The sequence below is a fragment of the Phaethon aethereus genome, assembly GCF_964289735.1.
Source record: "Phaethon aethereus genome assembly, chromosome: 15".
Classification (NCBI taxonomy): Eukaryota; Metazoa; Chordata; class Aves; order Phaethontiformes; family Phaethontidae; genus Phaethon; species Phaethon aethereus.
In genome coordinates this window covers 17,315,416-17,333,118 of record NC_138591.1, presented here as the reverse complement: position 1 = coordinate 17,333,118, position 17,703 = coordinate 17,315,416, and the positions used below count along the sequence as shown (strand labels likewise).

Below are 17,703 nucleotides of genomic sequence, written 5' to 3'. Positions count from 1 at the left end.
TACGAATGTCTGAAGTAGTCTTTGGCGCTTCTGCCTCACGTTTGATACGTACATGATCTCTCAAGACAACTCCACAGAAATCTCCGGACGCAACAAAGTGCTACGTTAGTAGAACAAAACCCCAGTAAGAGGACCTTCCGTACAGTTGAGGTGCCCTGCAGTTGGGCGTTAAGACACATCCTGCAGACAGTGACGACTCCAGCTGGGGGCCTTTGGGTTGGGAAAGAGGGCGGGGGGGAAGGAAGTGTGGTGCGTGAATCCGAGAAGATGTGCCCATGTGCAAGACACCGCGTCCTGACAAAACCAGGGAGGAGAGAAGGTGGTGGCAAAACGAAACATGGATCCGTTCCCTACAGTGATCAAAACACGAGTCCAGTGCAGTAACTATAGTTTCACAGTTCCAGGGGGCAAACTGTCATTGCAGAGTCTGTAGTAACGCAGGTCATTCACCAGTCTGTGCACATTCTGGGTAAACGATGGCAGATCCTGGAAAAGATCAAACACCACGTTGTACTGCAAACAGAGCGATACCTGCACGCACGGTCTTACAGCAGAGAACAGAAAGGAACCGAGAGGGCCAAACACGTGTATTGTCACACATGAGAGCAACAGACCCCTTCCCCCAGAGCCTGAGCCCAGGAAACCCCTGTTTCTGCAGCCCCCGTAGTGGGAGCAGAGACGGCTCCACACAGAGCGCTGACTGCGGAGATCTGGGTTCTGCTCGTGGCAGCGGCGCCTCGGTGTGCTGTCAGGTCACAACACCTGCAGCGGCAACTGCTCACTGCGTTCCTGCCAAGGCTCCTGGGTGCCACGTCCCCCATGACAAGGGCCAGTTTTCCTGAAGAGCAGTCCGGTGAATTCTCCCAAGGCTCCTTCCCTGCCCTCAACCCTTGGTTTCAAATCCCCTCCATCTCCCATGGGAGAGGAAACACTCAATGGTCAAGCAAGCTTCAGGAGATGGAAGCCACAACCTGCTGCACTGCCATGATGTTCCACAGGGAGGTTACAGACCCTCCCCCCCCCATCTGCTTCACATTCATGTGGGGGGGTTTGAAAGAATCATGAGCCATTGCGGCTACTCCGCTGTTGTCTTTACTGTAACCTTCAAACATCTGGCCAGCAGCTGGAGCAAGATTTTGGCAAGGATCTCAGTGTCCCACTCTAGGAAAATGTCAGTCTACCCCTATGAAAACTTCCTCCAGGAAACATATTCCCTAACTCCCACAGCATTCAGCAGCCTGAGAGATGAGATGGCAGCTTTGCTACCTACAGTGGAAAATCCTTGGCTAGGCATTGCTGGGTATGGAAGGGACGGTGCCGCCTCAACACGCCGCCCTGAGCGGCTCACGGCTGCCTGCCAGCACGTCCTAGGAGAAAAACTCTGCATGACCTGGGAGTACCGGCACTCCGCCGCAGCGCTTCCTCTCCTTACCCTGTCCATTTTGAAATTCCTTCCCAGCACGTTTTTCTGGTTTGAGTCCACGCCATCGCAACTGGCCAGGAACTCGGGGAGGAAGGCAGAGTAGAAGCCATCAAAGTCCACTGAGGCCATATTGTAGGTGGCAATGCCAATCTCCTCCTGCAACAGGTCATGCGACTTGTGGACAAGCACCTGAAGTAGCACGTTCACAAACTGGAACAGCATGGTTGTCCGGAAGATCTTCTGCACAGTGAGAGAAGCACAGAGTTAGGAGTCTTCACACCAGCAATCCCCCCACAAGAGGGGCCACAGCAGCCAGCACACAGCTTTGGAGGTACAAACCCTGCGAGGTCAGACCAGGCAAGCGAGCGTGGCCGCACAGGGCCGCTTCAACACCAGCAGCTTCCGAGCTATCAGGGGGGTCTGCAAACCCTTGTGAGCACAGAGGTAGTTTTCCAAGCCAAGCCCACAAATGGCTACAATAACCTAAATTAATATCAGCTTTACAGCTAACGGTGAATTTGGCTGCACTTACCTCAGGCATCTGACCTGAGTTTTTAGCATTGGCATTTAAGGAAAACAAGCATCAAGTCCTGTTCAAACTCCAGCCAGTTTTAGCCTTGCACAGTGCTCCCAAAAGCCAGGGAATCTGGCTAGCTGCCTGAAAGCCTGCAACAGGCAGCTGTTAACACGATGGGCCGTCCTTGAGTTGTGACCACAGATGCGAACCTGAAAGCTCTGCTTTCACAGGCTAACCAGAAGGACAAGACCCTGCATTCCAACTTTAATCCTTCATGACAACAGCTAACAGGTCTAAATTAGAAGGTCTGGAGGATGGGTCTACACGGCAGCGATGGAGACAACCACTTGGCAGTGACCGACTGTAAATGCTAGGTACGCTGCTGCTGATCCAGGTGAGAATGGAGGGACTCTGCCACCTCTGTCCCACTGATGATCCCAGCTTCTACTTCCTCAGACAAATCGCACCATCACTGTGCGTGTCCTTTGCTTTCCCTCATCGTCACAAGAGGGAACACATCAAGGCTTTGCTTTGACTGACTAGAGCTGGGAACCCTCCTCTGACCACTGCAGCCGTATCGGGGAGGTGGTAATGCCGCTCTGACCAGCAAGGTATCCATCGGGATCACAGCAACCAACCAAAGGCTGTGGCATAAAAGCCTCCATATCCTGACCTTCAGTTTAAAACTGAAAGCTAAAACAGGTCTTGGAACAGCACCCACCTACTACCATGCATCGAGTGCACACCGGTCAATGAGGACCCACCTTGTGGTACAGCTTCTGCTTGGTGTTCAGCGTCTCCAAGTAGAAGAGATTCTGCTTGAACAGGTGAATGTCAGGTTGCAGGAAGGACTGGCCAAATGCCTACGAACGAAGCAAAATTGAAGGAAGGGAACTGATATTACAATGAGTATCAGACCTGCCAGGCAGAACAACATCATTTTCACCCTGACACCAGAACAAACCCCTGGGAGCTTCTGCTGCTTCTCAGTGCAGCAAACTAGTAAGACAGGCAGTTAAGTCAACCATGCTGCTGCCAGACTGATGGGAATCAAGAAACTTTGGTGGAAACGCGTTCATATCCTTGCAGAACAGTTGCTAAGCTGGGTTGGTAACAGGCAGCCAAGCTTGTGTTGAAGAGGAACACAGATTCTGAGCACGGCTCCCATGGCAGGCTCATGAAGGATTCGGCTGTTTCTCGGCGATGCTACCTAAGGTAGCGCAGCGAGCATGAACAAAACCAGAACACACGCGCAGGTTTTGTTCTAGATCTAGGTCAAGAGACCAAGGTGACTGGCGGATGCATTTAACGTGTTACTGCACTACATTAGAAATAAGTTTGAGATGGGAGCCGGAGGCTGACCTGGGCATTACAGAAGCAGGAAAGAGCCTAGGAAAAAAATTTGCTGGACCCTGCAACTAGTCTGGTAGGCCTGCACAGGCTTCTGTACACAGGTAGGCAGCAGAATTTTTACCAGTAGCTGCTCCAAGGCATCACAAACAGAGGAGTTTATTTCCCCATATCAGCCATTTATTGTTAGATGGACAAAAATGGCCCAAGTACCTTTAAGACTGAGCCAGTTCTGGACTCAGATTTCCTGTGGAAGCCAGCACCAAGCTAGCAATCTCCTCAACACAAAAGCTCCCTCTTCACTTGTGTATCAGAAGGGATCCAGTCTCCATGGCGGGGCAGCTCTGCAAAAAGTCCTCCCACCTGAAGTCTAAGCACATGGCCCTCCGCTCCGGCGTTCACTGCCCTCGGACGAGCAAGCCCTACTCTGAGGTTGCAGAGCATGGTGCAAACATGCTTCTGTTTACACTGCCACGGGCTGCAGGTGAAGGTACTCCAGTAACAGATTAGGAGGCTGATTTTTTTCCCCCGATTGTACTTTAAGTTGCACTACCTGCTCTGGGGACAGTTCTTACATCTAGGAACTGCACGGGAACTCATTTGGCCAGGTCTGTGGAATACAGTCTGTTATTCTTAAAAATTTGCTGCCTCCGTGTACGCATTAGCGTACTGCCTCTGCCTTCCCTATTCCCCAGGCCAAAGCCTATATGGTATTATCCCACTGACCCTTCCCTACCAGATCCGATGGTACAGCACAGAACAAGTCCATGTAAACCAAAAGACACCTTGGTCTCAGGAAAACCTTCCTGCACTGACAATTTGTCCTAGTGCTAGCAAGACGACTCATAACAGAAGTAAATGGGTCAGCATCAGCAATATATTTTTAGGTCCAGATAAAGGATGAGGCATGGAAAGGAATTAACGTTCCTTCCTTGCTGCTGGCTTCCCCGCTCAGGCGAGGTACTGTGCCTTGTGAGCACATCAACAAGACTGCTCTGCAAGTACGTTGCTTTTCAGCGGTTCCTGGAGGCAAGACTTCACTCAAGACGTAGTCAAGCCCCCACAAGCCACACGTTTAACACACTGCCACCGGCAGCATATGCTCCATTGTGGAAAGGGTTCTGGCAAACCACGGGAGCAGCCGAATTACCTGCATAATGGCACTGAACTGTGCTTCGTTCTCCATCTGCTCTTCTGCTACTCCTCTTTGGACACTAGCCAACACGCTAGATTTGAAGAAGTACCGCCAATTATGGTGGAGGACCCGGAAAAGCAGCTCAAACAATTCCGCTTTCACATCAGGAGATGAGCGCTAGGAGGAGAGGAGAACAAACAACTCTAAGCAGGCTCCTGTGCTGGAATCCCACCCGTGCCCTGGATCCCACCACTAGCAGCACCCTGCCCGGTGGCCACCCAGGGCAGCGTTTTGCAGCCAAGGTACCAGAGCATCAAAGCATTTCCTCCTAAGGCAGGCGCCAAACTCCGCAGCTGTTGGATCATGCAAAGAACACGTCATTGAGTTTTGAGTTTGCCCTCCCGCTTTGAGCACGTCCGTAGTTTTAGCCTCTTTGACAACGCCTGACAAAATCCTCCACCCACACTGCTTCCAATTCCCATTACCTAGTCACCTGGTTTTCCCTGCCCAGGGACTGACATTTACAGCTCTTGGAAAGCCGAAAGCTTCATCGCTCCCACACCCCCAGCAAGGCCTTCCCTTCCCCTCCTTCAAGCCCTACCTCTGCAATGATGGGGTAGACCTGCTCCATGCACAGCGAGATGACGCTGGGTAGAAAAGGCTTGAATACTTGGCCTGGCTCCTGTACCACCACTTGCAGTATTTTCAGAAACTTCTCCACCACCCGACAGCCAGTGCTGCCCTCATGGAGGATGCTCTCTGCCAACTGCTCTCTATGACAAAAAACAAAGTCATTGCATAGGAACCTTTCCAGAGATCTGAATGCCTACCAAACTTAAAGGCAAGCAGGCAGTGCCTCTAAATTTGCTCAGCTAATACAGACCAAGTATGTTAAGACACAGAAGGGAGCTAGGTTTTGACAGACCCCCTTCCCCAAGAAAAGCGTGAGAGATTGTTGGGGCACCCTCAGATCTTGCGCAGCAGCTAGCAGGCAATGTGAGATTCCAATTCAGTATCACACGCTTCCAGAAAGCCCATGGGAGAGCTAAAATTGCACGATGGCATGTATGATTGATGTGCATGGGCTGGGTCACTTCAGAATCGGAAGAGTTTTCCTCAGATTTAATCCTGGGACGTGACAAAATCTGGACACGCTTTGAAGCTGAAAACGCTACACTCTTTAGGGGCAGGGACCCGTGGTGTGAGCAGCTTACCAAGATAAATCATCCTGAGGGATAAGAAAGAAGTGACCAACATGGGAAAATACCTGGTGAACATGTTTAGGAAGGTCTGTATGATCTGCTCGGTGAAAGGCACTCCCATCTGCACCCTCAGTCCTTGAAATAGAGTGAGGAAGAAGCTCAGCATCTCATCTGTCACATCTAAGACAAGAACAGGAAAGCCAAAGAACATGTTAAGGTAACATTCAAATGCATCAATAAGTCTTCTACGTGATATTTGCCCCTCCTATACAGGGAACCCTATTTACTTTTGGAAGTTTAGCAGCAGAGTTGCCATTAGAGTCTGAAACCAACAGCTGGTACTACAGGGCTTAAAAAAAAAAATTCATCCATTTCTGAAAACTGCCCAGGATGACAAGTACAGGCAGCACCAAACAACTCGGAACAAATACGATACTATCACCAAGGCCCTTAGTCTGGTCTGCCTACATGGAAAGCTCTGCTGACAGTCTGGGCCGATCTCCAGCTGCTCACTGCTCGTACAGGGTTAACAGGAAATACAAGGAAATCCAAAACAGCTACACAGCTTGGGGTGGCTAGGAGGCAGAATCCAGCTTTTTCTTTTTTTTTTGGCAGGAACTGAAGAGATCCTTCTGACTTCAGAAGTCATTTTCAGCGCATGCTTCTGCGGTTAACTGATCAGCACTGCAACCAATTCTTCATCAGTCCCAACGTGCCTTAGTGAATAACCACGGTAAGCTGAAGCTGCTCAACTCCTCCTTCATACAGCCTTTTAGAAGCCAATAAATAGCAGTTGCATGAGGCTGCTAGCCTGCTCCAAAGACAACAGTTCACTGAAATCACAGCAGCAGCTTGCTGTCTTGGATCCTCTCTGCACTTCAGCTTTGTTTTGCCTCCCCCATGCCTGCTTCACTGAGAAAATCCCACCTAGCTCCAAAAGTTGTCCTGGAATGCCTTGCTCTTCACGCGAGAAGCTGCCGTAGCCCTGGGCATTTGAGCTACCTCGATGTGATACAAAATGTAAGTCGCTGGCCACAAGATTGCCCAGCAACAGTCCTGGTGGTTACACCTCAGGAGCCTTTCCTTTACAAGGGGGGGAAAAAAAACCCCACATCATTGGACTTAATCTGATGAGATCTTCTACTCTTTGTCTTCAAGCTCTGGAGAGAATGTAAATGGCAAACATAGCCAGACAGGGTGTTTTAAAGGGGTTTTTTTTGTGCTCAGGATCAGCTCCATTCTTGTTTCACTGCTGAACACAACACAAGGCACCTCCATCTTCTGGAAGCATGACAAACCTCCATGCCTGTATCCTAGATGGCAGAGAAGATCTCCCTTTCCTGTTCTGATTCAGTCCAGTCCACCCAGAAGTACACTCACGCTTAAAGGACATCAAACCCACACACTTCACAGGAACACCACCACGATTCTACGCTGATGGACTTTGGATGTTATCAGTAAGTCATAAAGCTACTCACAGCATTAAAGCCTGTCCTATGGTTATACCTGACTGATGAATGAAAGCTGGGAAGAGGGCTAGTGAGACCTGCACGGATTCTTGCAGCGACTGATAACAGATCTGTCGAGACTTGGTGGATTCTCCAGAGATACTTTCTACAATATCTTCTAAAACGCTGAGTGTCTGATGGATGATTACTTTGGCTGCAAAATAAGAGAGGTGATACTTCCTGCATGTGTCAAAGCCACTCAGAGGCAAGAAATGAAGTCAAGTTCACATACACAGTAAGTAAAACAACCTACGAGGCAGCACGTACAAACCCAGGCTGGAGTAAAAAACGTTCCCATGTGCATGTTCACACTTTAAACAGGTTCGATTAGGTCACTGTCACTACTCGCTTTCTTAAGTTACACACGTTTACTGCTCTACAGATGCACCCACTGCTCAGCTACTCAGGTGAAGAGGCTGAGGGGAGGGGAGCTGTAAACAGTATTATTCACAATACACTAACGTTGAAGTAACACTAGCCAAGAACAAAGCAGCACATTACAACAGCAAAATATACTGTGGATTTCTGTTTCTGAAAGTAACAGCTGATAAGCTAACCCAAACACTGGGAGAACTTAACCGGCTCAGTTCAACCCATGTGAGCAGTCTGCTGGTATTTTCTCGTGAGGAACAACCTCTCCTATGCTCCCTCCCTGCACACAGCTGACTTCTGACTTCTCAGAAGCTGTGACACTGCATACTTCTAAACAATTTTTAAAGCAATTAAAAAAAAAAAGACACACCCCAAAGCAGTCCCAAAACGTACAGAGAAACTTCCAAACGTCGCTAGACTGCTTCAGTTCAGGGTTCTTCTCCCCCATGTATAAACCCTCTACAGTACTTCCTAAGTCCAGAAGAAGTTCTTACTTTCCCCCTTAAGTTTTTATAACCATAAGCTATGTTAACACTGCCTCGAGCCAATGTTTCTACTATAGCATCCCACCATTAGGCTGTTAAGTATTCCTAATGCAATCACTGCTATTCAAAGTTTTATCACGAACTTGATCCCACCTTCCCCTGTCTGTCTCTCTACTGAGAAACACAGTACTTTGATGGAAGAGTTTAGAGGCAACACGGGGTGAGAGTGCCCTTTACACACCCACAAGAGAAGGGTCTCTAAAAAAAAAACAAACAAACCCCACAAATCGCTCCTTCCCTGTCCTCCCCATATACTAAATACAATTTCGCAGCCAAAATAATTACTGGAGAAACAGCTTAGCAGTTCGCACTGCAGCTGCCAGAAGACAGCACACACCAAGAAGCTTGGTACTTACTGTCCTCCAGCTGCACCTTCCTCTGTGGCAAGATAGCGTTGGATTTTAACTGGCGGTATTCTCTCGTGAGGGCAGAGATCAGGCTGGCGTGGTTGGTGGAGCGAACTGCCCACTGCTGTTCGCTCTCTGGAAGATTTGGCCAAGGCAGCAACAATACGTTTGACAGCGCTCTGCACACCAACACCTGGGCCTAGAAGCAACGAGACGTTAAGGAGAGAGACCAAAGTTTTACCGTGTTTGCTATTCACTTGATGCTAGAGTCCAACCCTAGAGTGACATTTTACAGCTGTGCAAGACATCCAGCAGCTCTCACTGTTTGAGGAAGGAGTCCAACAGCAGAAGGTGAGCCCACGTGAAAGCTAGCAGCTCTGCAAAGTCAGGGAGAAGCAGAGCTCCATGACTTAAGGGCTGGAACCAGCTCCCAGCTCTGTCAGGCCCTCCCTGCAACCGTTTCTGTTCTTCATATTCATAAAACAAAGATGATATCGCTTTCATTACTCCTTGTCTGGTTTACACACCAAGCTCATATGCTTGTACAGCACTTCATGCCTCCATGCCAGCACACAATACAACCGTATCTCAACCTCCACTGAGGCTTTTCAGTACTTCTGTAGTATAAATACTAATTTGGAGTGAGGTATGTGGAATGCTAACGTTAAGTTTCACAGAAAACTCTTTCTGTATGTCAGAGACAACATGCCAGTACTGTAAAGATGACACAGAGTCACAGACTGTGTCAGCAAATGAGAAAGGAATAAGATCTAAGACTTGCAATAATGTTTTTTCCTTATGCTGTTGGTTGAAATAGGTCACTGACAAATGGTATCACTGGAACTCCTGGTCCCAGTCCCTTCTCTATACTCCACAGTACAGAGAAAACTGCTGCCCCACACTTTTCTTATGTTATACCTTGATACCTCGCTAGACAAAGAACTGAGGCACAGCTTCCCCAGGACCTAATCTACATTCTTCACATTTGAGACAAATCACCTTATCAGGAAGCCGCTGAGCAGAAGTGTCCGTGATCCTGTTGAACACCTTCTGTACTGCTGGGATGCTGATCAAGAACACCGGTCGCACCGTGGTGGCTAAAGAGACTAGCAGGTGGCATGCAGACAGCAGCAACTTCTCCTGCACCTGAAAGACAGGATGGTCAGGCTGCCCACCACACAGAACCAATACGATGCCACACTGGTGTCAGACAGCACAGTGAGCTGCCATTACCAGGTTTTTGCAAGCAGGACAGTTCATGGTATTTATTTGCCAGAGCACAGGTCAGTTCCCTTAATACCGTGGAAGAAACTTCCCTGCTTTCAAGCCATAAAATCATCAGACTGAGTTTATATGCCAGTAAGTTGCTTACTCTCGTAGTAGCTTGATGTATAGTGCTATTTAGAATTGCTCTTGGTCTCACCCTACACGAGACATTTGCTGTGGCTCTGGCAGACAGACATCCAGCTCCATCTGTCCTGTGAATGTCTCCTCATTCACATCAGGAGCCATGGTGTGGTCCAGAGCAGAACACAACAGCATGGCTGCTTGAGAGCCTCCTGCTCCACTGACGAAGGTACCTTAGAGCTGATGAGGGGTGTGATTGCCTCCAGAGCGGTAGAGACGAGAGAGATGAACTGCTCCGGGTTCTGCCGGTGAACTTCGCTGTAAAACTGTGCGAGCCAGTGCGCGTAGGCTTGCAGCGCTGCCAGGGACTGAGCATGGCTGTGGAGGAGCAGAGCAAGGGTAAGAGACATATACAGGACAAAAGGTACACAAGCAGGACAGCTGCAGAAGGGCACAAGCCCTGAGCGTCGTGGGTACTTTTTTCTGCGAAAGAACGCTGGTATTCTCAAAGCTGGCAGTTTTTTCTTTAAGAATCATTTAGTAGTCTAACTTAATCATAAGCCAAGTTCCACTGGCAGCGATGAGAAGATAAAAGTTGTACTACACTGGCTTGGGAGGACTATTGTACCAGACAGCGTTAGGTAAAGACTACAAAATGGCATCCTTAGCTCCTTCCATACCTTCTTTAACATCGCATTTAAGCGCCTGAAGAGGTCTGGGATCTCTGCTTAGGCTTAGAAAGTCTTGTGCTGTTAAAGCTAAAAGCGATGTGTAGTGGCCTTCTGATTCTGACTTCTCAGCTCTCTGCAGGAACAGGCACAAAGACCAGAAAGCCATTCACACAACTGGAAAGACTGTAGAATGGCAAGTGCCATGACAATCTAGTCTCAGGTACTCCTACAACCACTTCTAATATTCCCCAGTCTTGCAGCACAAGATTCATTTCACATGCTTACTTGATTAGGGGGCAAGTGAGGGACAGAGGATAAATCTTTTGGCATCTAGTCACACACAACTGTCAGTCTATAAAACACGTTGCCCGATCGCAAGGATCCTATCTAACCAATCCTTATTGTGCAGATTTTACTGAAAAGAGGAGTCTGTGAACACTGATATTGCCTCCAAAAATAAAGGTTCTCCCACATGCGCCCATGTGGGCGCATGAGCATTGAAGTAGAAGTGTCAATTAACATTGACACCATAGTGACTGCATTAAAGGTCTCAGTCACCTACAGCAGGCAACTCCCAGGTCTGCATCAACCACCCCCTGAACACCTCTGTTTCCCTCAACAAGTCCAGGGGTTTATGCACAGTGGGGAAAAAATAAGGAAGTCTAAAAAAAAAAAAAATTTTGAAGGTTTTTTGTTTGGGTTTTTTTTTTTTTTTAACCGACACTACCTTAATATCTTGTGTTCCCCCCCAGTACATTTATTGCCTAAACTCCTCCTCACTCTTCCATTAACTGAGAACAGATGCATTCCTTGTGATTATGTTAGTTACATGGCCTAAAATCTTTTTCCTTTTTTCTGGACCCTGTACATTTGAGACTTAACGGTGTTCTGTAACTGGACTCCTCTATTAAGCAACAGTATTAAGTCAAAGGTATAAACTGATACAGTCAATTTTTTGAGTTAACCTACCAGTCGGTTATATCATACTTTATAATTATACTTTTGGCACAGCACCATATCAAGATTTTTGGGTCAGGACACTTCTCTGGGATTACACAGACAGGTGTCCTCCAAATGTTTGATAACGTAGCTGTCAGGCTAGCATTAGAAAATGGATCACAAATGAAAAAATGGATCAGAGAAGCAGGACAGAGAAAAGGATGAAAACCCCTCACTAACAGATCATGGAAAAAGACTGAAATTATTTTCAACCAGAAAAGAAAAAAAGAGACCATTAAAAGAATATCATCTGCACAAAACTCACTGCTAGTAACTTGGTATTATTAGGAGATATCCAGGGACCTATACAATAAAAATCTAGCGTGGGTTTTCAAGGAGCTGCTACACATGCAATCACAAACTAGAAGAACAACTTGACGCATTCATTCACAAGGATAACCTTAAATTCTGCTCACAAAACACCAGCTGGCAGGAAAGAGGTTTGCACTATACAACCACTAAGAATGGAAGGTCTCGAAAAGGCTGTCACTGAGTGGTGTTCTATCACTTGCAGCATCAAGATTTCACACTTGATGGCAACTTCTGGATCAAAGGCATTAATTTGTTTCAGAAATGGCTTGCATAGCTGGAAGGTATATGTTTGTCTTGGAAGCCAAGGACTTGTACCCCTGTACTAGGAAAAACATCTTTTACCTGAGCCATAAATCTGACTTTGGTAGCAAAAAAATCCATAAACTGGACCTACATACCGACAGTGGATCCATTTCTTAAAATACAACTACTGTAATGCTTATTTTGCCACTTAATTATACTGCAGAACTAAGCTTTTACAGCTATTACTACAGGGCAGAATAACAGTTTGCTTTTAGAGCTAATATAATGGGCGTTTTTGCATACAGTGGGCATTTTCATAAAATCATGGAACAATTTGGGTGGGAAGGGACTTTTCAAGGCCATCTAGTCCAACCCCCCTGCAGTGAGCAGGGACATCTTCAACTTGCACAGGGTGCTCAGAGCCCCGTCCAGCCTGACCTGGGATGTGTCCAGGGATGGGGCATCCACCACCTCTCTGGGCAACCTGGGCCAGTGTTTTACCACCCTCATTGTCAAAAATTTCTTCCTTATATCCAGTCTGAATCCCCCCTCTTTTAGTTTAAAACCGTTACCCCTTGCCCTGTCGCTACAGACCCTGCTAGTCTGTCCCCACCTTTCTCCTCAGCCCCTCTCAGCCCTGGCAGCTGCAGGAAGGTCTCCCCGGAGCCTTCTCTGCTCCAGGCTGAGCCCCCCCAGCTCTCCCAGCCTGTCCTCCCAGAATTGCTGGGGCCTCCTCTGGCTCCGCTCCAGCAGGTCCGTGTCTCTCCTGTGCCGAGGGCTCCAGAGCTGGACGCAGCACTGCAGGGGGGTCTCCCGAGAGCAGGGCTTTGGGTGCAGCCCAGGACACGGTTGGCCTTTGGGCTGCGAGTGCACATTGCCGGCTCATGTCCAGCTTTTCACCTACCAGGACCCCCAAGTCCTTCTCCATGGAGCTGCTCTCCCTCCCTTCATCCCCAGCCTGTACTGATACCGGGGGTTGCCCCGACCCAGGGGCAGGACCCAGCACTTGGCCTTGTTGAACCTCATGAGGTTCACATGGGACCATTCCTCGAGCTTGTCCAGGTCCCTCTGGATGGCATCCTGTCCCTCAGACATGCCAACCACACCGCTCAGCTTGGTGTCATCTGCAAACTTGTTGAGGGTACACTCGATCCCACTATGTCATTGATGAAGATATTAAAGGCTACTGGTCCCAGTATGAACCCAAGGGACACCACCTGTCACCAATCTCCACCTGGACATTGAGCTGTTGACCACTACCTTCTGGGTGCGACCATCCAACCAATTCCTCATCCACCCAACAGTCCACCCATCAAATCCATACCTCTCCAATTTAGAGAGAAGGATGTTGTGGGGGATTGTATCAAAGGCCTTACAGAATTCCAGATAGACGACATCGGTAGCTCTTCCCTTGTCCAGTGATGCGGTCACGCCATCACAGAAGGCCATCACAAATATATTTTTCTTTAAATAACCTGAGTACATCAATTTGAGGAAACAGTGGTTCAAAATGCTGGCAGCAGCCTTGACCTTCAACAGTTAAAAGAAAGTGCCCTCTGGGTTAGCCAGCAATCATTGGAGAGCTGCACTTTTCAGAACATCTGCCAAGCAAGTGGGTAGAGCACCAGCCTGAGATCTCACTCCTCCTCCACCGCATGGAGGTGCCAGATTTGGATACAATCCTTTGCAGCGTATATCTCATACTCACACATCGATAAGGTCAGGTTTCAATACAGATGGTACTGCAGTTTCGATGTTGTACAGTTTAATCTGGGATCCATACAGCGTTACTTTTACCAACCTGGAAGTGAATATACATATGGTAGTGTAAAGGGACCGTGAGATGGATATACACATGCACAAATCCGCTCAAACATCTTATCGGAACACAGCTCTTTGCAAGTCTGTGCCAATATTTAGCTGATATGTAGACAAGATTTAGACCATTTAGCTGAAAATAATTTAGAGCCTATTTCACCATCTGTGGTAAGATGGAACAAGCATGATGTTCCTGCATGGAAATGAAAAAAAAACAAAACAAAACCCATAACCAAGGCAGCTGTGTTAAGCCCTGAAATTCTGTAATTTGCAACCATGTGCTAATTAAGTTTCTTGGAAGAGAAGAATCAAATGACATCTGCCTTTTGTTTTTCACAGGTCTTTTCATTTAAGAAAAGAGATTTTGGCAATTTAGCCTTCAGACACACAACTCTGAAGTAATCAAACTACATCTCATTTCATTCCATCACAAAGGCAGATGCTGGAAAACAAGTACCTCAGTCTTTTCAAGTGACTGATTTAATACTTCCTATCAGTTATGTCTTCGGTTAAGGACTTAGAAAGCCATCTGGGAAACTTAGCACTGATTAATGTAAGGCTTAAGGTACTGCCCATTGAGTTCTTCATATCTCAATTTAATCATAACAAGGGCAGGCAGAAAGAAACCCTGGTTTTCACATTCACTGCAGCGGTGATAATTGTTCCTTGTCCTGGTGAAGGGACAGCAAATTCCCCCTCCCACACCTACCTCTCCACCACTGTAAGAGCATCATTGAACCTGGCAGCAAACACATCCCCAATGAAGTATTCTGCTAAACGACCAACGGCCTGCAGCAAGGAGCTCAGGTCCCTCAAGGAGCAGTGCAACCGGCGGCAATCATTCTCTGCAGTGATGTTCAGCCTGTGACCTGAAATGACGTTATGGTTCATTAGCAATGAAGTCAAAAGACCGAAGTGTAAATAATCACTTGTGCTAATAGCCACTAAGAGCTTAACAGTCTGAAAAGTCATGCTTTAAAAACTTTGTGCAAGAAAAAACACATAACCTCGTGACTAGTAAATACAGCTCTTTGGGATGGGAAGCCTAATTACAAAGCTACAGGAAATGCAAAGTTTATTCTAATTACAAGCATTCTTCTTAAATTAGCTCGGCAGTGGGTCACAGTTCAAATCGGAGCACTGCCCAAGTGACTGAAATACTCAAGCCGAGTAAGACAAGTTCAGCTGTCCCGACTGCCACACTTCAAATTCCTCTTTAAAGGCTGAGACAGATGTTACCAACTATTTCAGCCTTTTATACATTTATTTTCTTCTATTTGGTATTAATGCCTACATAAACCAGAGCCTTTCTGGTTATCTGTTGGCATCAAAAGCAAGCCCAGCTCTGCGGAGGAGGTCATTACCCGGACTCCCTCTGCTGGCTACAGTGCAATCAGTGTTCCAGCAGCGGAAGTGTATTTGGAACAAGAGTGTATTTGCTTCTGCTGTGAAGTGTAGTTATTTACCTTCACATTTCTCAGATACAAGAAAACACACTGATAACTGGATTCGCCAGTCTTATTACCTATGCAATCATCCTACCGCTCAGTTGTGTATATCTGGTCTCCAAACATTCCAGCCCTTTTACTAAAAAACAGCAAATGTGTTTGTTCTGCAACACCATGTTTCAAAGAAAATCTGTTTTTCTTTCCACTGCCTGTATTTAATCTCGGATTAAGTTTGCAGCAACAAGCTTGCCATTTTGTACCATCGGCACCAACATACTACCATCCAGTTCTGAAACCTCAGCTGCTTCTGGGGATCCATCAGCTTCTACTTCTGATCCACCAGCTAAACAGCCAGCCCACAAGACAGCTTCTAATACAGATTGTTGCTACAGCATTGGAAAAACCACACATTGCTTATCCGAGGTCTGAAGTGATCCTAAAATTGGAAGTATTTTTTCCCCCAAACTGTCTATACAACAATTGCCATTCTGCCATGTGTAATAGTACTGAAGATGTAACAGATTCCTTTAGTGGTCATACCAGAAAATTTAAATATAACCTTAGGTACAATCTTCCCTCATACATATCTCACTACTACTACTTTTCTTTCTTCTCAGGAAGAAGCAAGAAAGCTACACTCATGCTTTTTATTCAGTGGAGACTTCAGATTCACTGGTATCTGTGAACTACTTTATACATGAAGGTTCCTGAAACGCCAGCTAGGTAAGTCTTCAGAAACTTCTACTACATCCTAAATAGTTCATCTTCTCATTGGCTCACAATGGTTTTAATTCAAGCCTAAATAAAAATGCTCCTGTGGTGGACAGCTTCACACCAGATTTGAGCCCAAAGCAAACAGAAGTACAACCTTTCTTGAAATAAGTTTTAGCAGGAGGAAAAAAGTAACCATTATCCCTCCATGTTACTGTAGTATTTGATGCCGCATCCTGTTCCTCATATATATGGTATCTCAATTTCAAGTACTAGAACAGGGGAGGAACCATACCAATAAAAAAAAAAAGTCACATTATTAGATTTTTGTCTGCTATTGGAGTTTAGCTACTGAGCCATTAGACACCACACATGTGTTCAGAACCTCAATGGAATATGGAAGAAGCAACACCAAAGCAGTTCTAGAGTGTTTTTGCAATCAGCTACTCAAAGAGGGAGGACCGCAGTACTGGACGGTGGTTATTACCTGTCCCTGAAGTGACCACAAACTGCTGGAGTCCCAGGTACACTTCCAAGTTATCCTGCAGAACTGGAAACTAGAAGAGACAAGAAGCGAGCATGATTTTGGGGCTTGGCAGACAGTTAACACCCAACTACTAATTACTTGGTTAGAGCACAGTCTTCCTATTTCTCCCTAGTGTCTTCAAAAAAGAGATCTGGAGAAAAGGCAAGTTGCTAGGTTGTGGGCTGATCCTGCACACCACAGTTTCTCATGGCTCGATAATCATCATGAAAACAAAGATCACCACCCTGAAGGCACTTCTCTGTGGTAGCTCTCCTTTTCCCACAAATACCAGCAATCCGCCTAAAGAGATAGTGGTCTGACAAGCAGAAGTGATGGCACAGCGTGCCACCAGTATGAATATGCAGCTGGATGCATAACTCAGACTGAACAGAGTTCAGGCAGAGCCTGGAGCACTGGAAGCCTTTGCTGCATCCACCTTGCCCGGAAGTATCAGCTTCTCGAAGTGCAGCTATCAAAATATTATTCAACCAAAGAAGAGGAGTTCTGAGCAACAAGTCACACTACCAGGGGGGACTGTGTTATAAACTGAGACCAGAAAGCCTCCTGAGCAGCATTCGGCCAGCCAAGGTACTTCAGGGATATCTATTAGGGGGTTATTTGTGCCTGAACGCATTTGTATACATATAGGACAAAGTTGCACACTGACCTTTTCCTTGTAGGTACTCCACCTGAAATATTATTTTTCCAACCCTTTCAGTCTGGTACAGGTCTACTTCATTTTTATTGGCAAAGTCACCACACTGGAAGTAGCTGGTTTTATGAAAGTTCACTTGTCCACTGGCATGGGGAACTGCAGCCTTCCATTTTCCAGCACAGGACAGAGTAACAGCAGCTGCTGTACGTTGTTTTCATTTGCTACTGGTAGACTAGCCGCCGCATTCAACAGCGCCGCAGACTGCGGCGAAAAGCACGCAAAACCGCTTGAGCACCTCCCAGGTTACCAGGTGTACAAAAATGAGCTAACACAGGGCTCAAGGAAAGCGCTCGCTATCAAGTTGCTAACAGGCTGTGCCTAATTAACAGTTGAGCACCTTTGTATAACTGCAGGAGGAGCACTATTTAAAAAAAACCAGATAGTCTTGCTCATGTTACTGTGCTACTTCAAGGAAGCCACATGCTCTTCACCGTATGACCCATATGCTCATCGAAACAGCCGCTCCATTTTTTGGCATCTTGCTGACTCAGGCCATACCACCACACTGCAGAGG

The 17,703-nt window shown here is 46.9% G+C and overlaps 1 protein-coding gene across 1 annotated transcript in view; it reads right to left on the bottom strand.

Moving 5' to 3' along the window:
- Positions 1-278: 278 nt before the first annotated feature.
- XPO6 (exportin 6) overlaps positions 279-17,703 on the bottom strand; it is a 57,395-nt gene continuing 39,970 nt past the window's right edge. Inside the window, exons 12-24 of the mRNA XM_082006593.1 lie at positions 16,436-16,505; positions 14,499-14,658; positions 13,680-13,772; positions 9,980-10,124; positions 9,399-9,545; positions 8,409-8,598; positions 7,134-7,289; positions 5,693-5,807; positions 5,027-5,198; positions 4,441-4,602; positions 2,705-2,803; positions 1,433-1,663; positions 279-486 (exon numbers count right to left, since the gene is read on the bottom strand). Of these exons, the coding sequence (XP_081862719.1) occupies positions 385-486; positions 1,433-1,663; positions 2,705-2,803; positions 4,441-4,602; positions 5,027-5,198; positions 5,693-5,807; positions 7,134-7,289; positions 8,409-8,598; positions 9,399-9,545; positions 9,980-10,124; positions 13,680-13,772; positions 14,499-14,658; positions 16,436-16,505 (1,842 nt within the window). The 3' untranslated portion in view covers positions 279-384. The remainder of the gene's footprint in view (positions 487-1,432; positions 1,664-2,704; positions 2,804-4,440; positions 4,603-5,026; positions 5,199-5,692; positions 5,808-7,133; positions 7,290-8,408; positions 8,599-9,398; positions 9,546-9,979; positions 10,125-13,679; positions 13,773-14,498; positions 14,659-16,435; positions 16,506-17,703) is intronic.